General features: G+C 37.4%; 1 protein-coding gene across 1 annotated transcript in view; it reads right to left on the bottom strand.

The window, feature by feature from the left end:
• Positions 1 to 6,073, bottom strand: part of LOC106512284 (cadherin-24) — a 99,373-nt gene that overhangs the window by 48,155 nt on the left and 45,145 nt on the right. The window contains exon 3 of the mRNA XM_014000944.1: positions 3,060 to 3,354. Coding sequence (XP_013856398.1) covers positions 3,060 to 3,354 — 295 coding nt within the window. The remainder of the gene's footprint in view (positions 1 to 3,059; positions 3,355 to 6,073) is intronic.

Raw genomic sequence — 6,073 nt, 5'->3', positions numbered from 1 at the left:
TACAGAAAATCTAACTGCTCATTTTAAATCAATACTTTTAATACTTAAGTACAAAAAATATCAGATACTTTTACTCAAGTAAGATTCCTAAAGGAGACTTTAACGTTTACCAAAGAAATTTTTTGGTAAGATAATTGTACTTTTACTCAAGTATCACTTTGTGGTACTTTATACAACACTGGCAAGGCCTCAGATTGGACTAAAGCTTAAATTAGAAATGAGATGAAGATTTATTTGTTTGTTAACAGTTCGATGATGTCAGGTGAGCAGATGCTGGTGGATGTACTGAGGAGCAGACTGATCAACAAAGATCAAGCTTTTGTTCTTTCGGTGTTTAAACAGCGACACCACCAACACCTGCTACTCACACAACTCACCCATTTTTTATTCTTTGACATTTGAACTAGAGTGAGTTATAACATCATTTGTTTTCATTTTTTATTCTGTATATTTGCTTTATTTATGTTATATTAATGAGCTATTTGATTTGTACTCTTTTATCATCTCATTTGTTTGCAGATTCTCTGACTTTTTTTGGTGCACACAGCGTGTTGGTCAACTCATTTAGTTTTTAAACATGCTTATAAATAATTTACCTCTGAGTTTTAAACAGTTTTATGGCAATGACTTAAAGGGCACAGAGAAGACAACGTATGTGGGGCTTCAGGACGTCTGAATGTTTGTGATTGTTTCAACCAGAGTTCTGACTTGAACCATTTTAAACATCTTTAATGACATGAAATATTGGTCCACTGACTCTCCATCCAGAGAAACTGAGCAGAAGATTTGCAAGAAAAAAAGAAGTCCCTCAATTCAGGTAAGATTACTGCATCAAACCCAAGAAGACTCAAAACTGTAACTGCTAAAGGTGTTTCAGCAAAAATACTATGTAAAAGGTTTGAAATGAAATGAACAAATCTATATACAGCTGAAACATTTTGTCTCTTGGAAGAGAGACGAAACGTTTCATTAAAGAAGAACCCGTCCAGAGGACCTATACAATTTTTTTTCCTTTTGATTTTTTACCTGGATTACTGAGATGCATCAGGACTATATACAGCTGTTTTCACTTTGTCATTAGAGGGTACTCCATGTAGAATATTGAGGCCTCAATCTAAAATTGCAAAAAGTGAAAGAGGTGTGACTACTTCCTGAAGTGACTGTAAGATCAGGCAGCTATCAAGGAAGCAGTTCTAAGCAATATTCAAATATAATATCAAATATCTAAAAAGATAAATTAATACAACAGCAATTCTGACTCAACCCTCTGTGGTACTGTGCTGCCTCCAGGCAACATCAGCCTATTTTAGCCATTTAAAGTAAAATGAGACACACATTTAAGTGGTCGATGCTAATTCAGGGGAAGGGAATGCAAATACTAAACAATAAAAATGTGAAGCAGCAGCCACACAACCCAAAGTGTTTGATTTTCCTATTTTTGTCAGCACATAGCCCCACATTTCCTCTGCAGAAATGTGCATTTTTCACTCATTTTTACACAAAATATCACTTTAAATATGAACCATTTTCAGCGGTTTGTAAATTAGTATTTTTAAGTCATTTTATGATAAGTTATCAAATATAATGTGGGAATTCCATTGTACTATAATGGAATAACAAAAATCCATTCAGATGTACAAAGTTGGGATACAAACAGGGTCAAATTAGCACATAGTTAACATTTATCTTTATTTTATAAGGTGCATATTGGGATAAAGGCATGAATAATGTTCTGCCTTGAAACAACCCTGATTGTAATTTTTAATATGCTAAATTGATATGATATTTTGGTTATATTTGTGTTTTATGACAGTAGATTGTAGTGTGAGAGCAACAGATGGATATGAATATGTAATACGAAATGTGCAATGAATGGGCAACTAGACAATCCTGCTTTTTTTTCTAATGTATGGTTCAAGAAATTGATGGTTACAATAAATATAAAGTATATTCTTGTTTTTGCATGACAATATCAAATTGGTTTGTATGGAATACCACTATGTTGCCTCGCAGCAACAAAGTTGTATTTAACAAAAATATTTTTTGTTGAGAATGTTATAGTTACTTATTTCAAGCAAGAAAAATATCACAAATATTATTTTCCTATTAGAAACCGCAATGCATACCATAGAGGATTAAGTTTGCATGTTAATGTGGTCATTGTGTGTGTACAGTGAAGCCCCACAAAGTTGCACTCCACAGTTTGTGGACTCAGTTTTTCCATATTTTTTTCATGGAACCTAACTGCTAATAATTAGCTGTAAACCCTGTGATATTGCAGAAACCAGATATACAGTCCTGTAAGGAACATCTTTTTTTTCTTTCCCTTGCTCGTGAGTTTTCAGACTAAATTATTAAGAACAATATAATTTACTAATGTCGTAAAATAATATAAATTAAATTACAATAAATAAAGAACAGTGTGTGAGGTATGCCCTGTGTCCAAGCTCTGACTGAAGCGCAGCATTTCTGCCCTCTAACTGTACCAGCTGCTAACTGTTTAGCTCTTGTCTATTCTTGTTTGGTTCTTACCACATAAGAAGCCACCCTAAATGCCCTGTAGGTCTTTTCTGGACTGATTCCAGTATTTGATCCAACAGTGACTACCTCCCTAGACAGCTCAGAGGAAAGGTCTTATTTGTCTGTGTCTGCTTTTTAGCTAAATATTTCATGAACTACTGGACAAATTTTAATAAAATTCTCAGAAAATGATCCTTGGATGTACATTCCCGACATCCACGACATACTCTGAGCACTAAAAGCTCATGTGAGACCTTTACTGAATGTGTGAGATTGCACATTATGATATTTTCAAGGTTTGACCGAATTGGTCACAACTCCACCGTTTCTCCTTATAAGATGGTCTGAGTTTAAAACTCTGGCACAGTGCATGTCTTTAGGGAATGTTAGGCCTTTAATGAAGTTAGTGGTCAATTTGGACTGAACTCGAGTCTCATCTGGTAAATTAATGTGGACAAAATCGAATTGGAGAAGACTCTTTTTAAACACGTCTGGCATTTTCCACCTGTCAAGGATTGAGGCATGAGTACAGGCCCTACCTATGTTGGCCATCTCCGGCACCATGGCAACGTAAGGCTCATTGGGGAAGACAGGTGGGTTGTCATTGATGTCCTGCACTCTGATGATGAACTCTGAGGATGGCTCCAGGGCTTGGCCCGTCTCACGGTCCAAAGCTGTTGCAACAAGACAATACTGGTCCTTCTCCTCTCGGTCCAGAGACTTGGTGACATGGATGTTTCCCGTGTTGCTGTCGATGACAAACACGGAGCCGACCCCCTCCCCCTCCAGCACGTACTTGGTGCGTCCATCACCTCTGTCCATATCCGTGTGCAGCTGGAAAAATCCGAAACAGAAGAATTTCACTGTGACACCTTCAGGCAGCATTAGCATGGTGTCCTGATGCAGGTATCACTCATTAACACTTTTTTTTATTTGTCTGGCAAGTGAAGTCAACCTGAGTGTGTGAAAGGGATAAATTATACTAAGATAGGATGTGCTCAGTGGATATGAGAGGAATGGCACCAGGTGTGGAGGATACATATGGGACCAGGATGTGTACTGATGCATGCAGCTAATTAACTCATTGGACCAAACACGCCACTGGGGGATTGTCGGGGGGTAAATCCACATCAATGTGGACAGTGGCTCTACAAATGTCATGTATGTATATTCACAGATGCATTCAGCAAAGAACGCCTGTCTCCATCTGTAAATCTTTCAGTCCCTTTTTTATCCATCTGCCCCTTCCTTCCTTTTTATTCTAAATCCATCTGTCTGACTTTTCCTCTACCTTTTTAAAACCACCCTTTTCTCCCCTTCTTGTTTCTCTTCTTTTTTCATCAAGTTACCTCGGTTACATAGATTGCCCATCTGCTCACATTTCTTATTCCTCCCACCCCATCTTTCTCTCTCACTCTCTCTTGGTCTGAATCTGTGCTCTCTGGTGCAGAATCCTGGTTCAGTGTTTAATGGCAGAGAGGATATTAGTGTGATCTAGATAGGTAAAAGGCCAAACATCCAGAAATAGAAGGCGAAAGAGATTACTCAGCCTTCATTGCATTCAGCGTTCTGACCGGAACCTCTCACACGTCTCTATCCTCAAGGCACAGCTGCACGTTTATAATCCACAACTCACAACCTCATCTGAGGACCTCAGATACTCATGAGAACCAAAGCTGGTACTTTAAAACACAGCTGGGTTGTTTTCAAGAGTGAGTGGCACATTTAGTTTATATTTCCAAAGTCCTCTAATGAAAAAAGCTTGTGCACAAAGAAGATGTGCACCAGTTGATATCGTTAGGGATACAATTAGTCAGACCACTTGTGTGCTAAAAAAGATATCCACTTTGGAGTTATTCGGTTTTGCCACTTTAAAGGGGCATTTTGGACATTTTAAAGTGGCGTCCCAAAAAAAAAACGTTATGAAACATTAACATACTGTCTTGTAGATAGCTCTTTAAAATGGCTCAATTTGGAGAAAATAGAGGCGGCTGTGGCAGGTTAAGGTAGTCGTCCTCTAATCAGAGAGTAGGCGGTTTGATTCCCTGCTATTCAGTGACATGTCGAAGTGTCCCTGGGCAAGACACTGAACCCGCACTGACTCTGATGTGTGTTTCATTAGTGTATGAATGTGATTTCAAAGCACTGATTAGTCTCTATAGACCTGTGTTAGCTTTGTAGAGACATCTAGTAGAGTGCTGTATGAATGGGTAAATGAGGACACAGATTGTAAAGCACTTTGTGTATCCTGGTTGGACAGAAAGGTTCTATACAAGTACAGTCCATGTACCAAAAAAAACATTTAATTATCCAAAGGACAATAATGTTCTACATTAGCAGAATATACCATGAACCACTTGACTGCTTTTCATAAAATTCCTAGAAAGTATTAAAGTAAAAGTATGCATCTTCAAGTGATTAACGTTTGAACAAAACCCCAATGAAGATTGATGCTTTGCTGAAAAGAGAAAGTCACCTTATGAAGTTCATAACTAGCTTTAACTCAGTCAGTTTCACAGATAGTGTTGATCTAAATGTGATGTGGCCATAGCTGAGAGCTGATTTCAACACATAAACTGAAATGTACACATTACACAACACTTTTGCTTGAAATTTGTATTACCTTTTAGAGTAAGCACTAGTCTGTTAGTAAAATGTCTTGTAGCTACAATTAACTAAATTTAGCAAGCTCTGTCAGCTTTACATGAATTGAGCTAAAGTACAGTGTTGTAATAGTTGGTTTAAGTCTTATTTGACATATTTCAGTTTGTTAATGTTAATAATGAATTTTCTTCTTACACGAGAGTTAGTCATGGAGTTCCTCAGGATTCAGTGCTTGGACCAATCCTCTTTACTTTATATACTGTATGCTTTGGTAAAGTTATTAAACAGCATGGGATAAATTTCCATTGTAATGCTGATGATGTTACTCAGTTATATTTATCCATGAAACATAATGAATCTAATTAGTTACTTAAACTACAAGCACAAAGACATAAAACCAATTTTCTGCTTCTAAACTCAGATAAGACAGAGGTTCTGGTTCTTGGACCTGAACATCTTAGGGATCAACTTTGCAGCTTTTCACCTTCTCTGGATGGCATTAATCTGGCCTCCAGTTCTAAAGAAACTTGGTGTTATTTTTGATCAAGATAGGTCAGTCAACCCCTACATTAAAAATGTTACCAGGAACGCCTTCTTCCACCTGCATAATATCACTAAAATTAGAAACATCTTGTCCAAAAATGATGCAGAAAAACTGATGCATGTGTTTATCACGTCTAGGCTGGACTACTGTAATTCTTTATTAACTGGGTGTCCAAAAAACTCTTTAAGAAGTCTTCAGTTAATCCAAAATGCTGCTGTTAGAGTTTTAATGAGAGTTGGAAGAAGAGATAATATTTCTCCAGTTTTATTTTCACTCCACTGGCTCCCTGTCAAATTCAGAATAGAATTTAAAATCTTACTTCTAACATGGGCTGTCCCTTAGAGATAGGGTGAGAAGCTCGGTCATCCGGGAGGGACTCAGAGTAGAGCCGCTGCTCCTCCACGT

This window comes from Austrofundulus limnaeus, unplaced genomic scaffold (assembly GCF_001266775.1).
Source record: "Austrofundulus limnaeus strain Quisiro unplaced genomic scaffold, Austrofundulus_limnaeus-1.0 Scaffold8, whole genome shotgun sequence".
Lineage (NCBI taxonomy): Eukaryota > Metazoa > Chordata > Actinopteri > Cyprinodontiformes > Rivulidae > Austrofundulus > Austrofundulus limnaeus.
The sequence above is the reverse complement of the archived record's forward strand: the minus strand, read 5'-3'. Positions and strand labels throughout refer to the sequence as shown.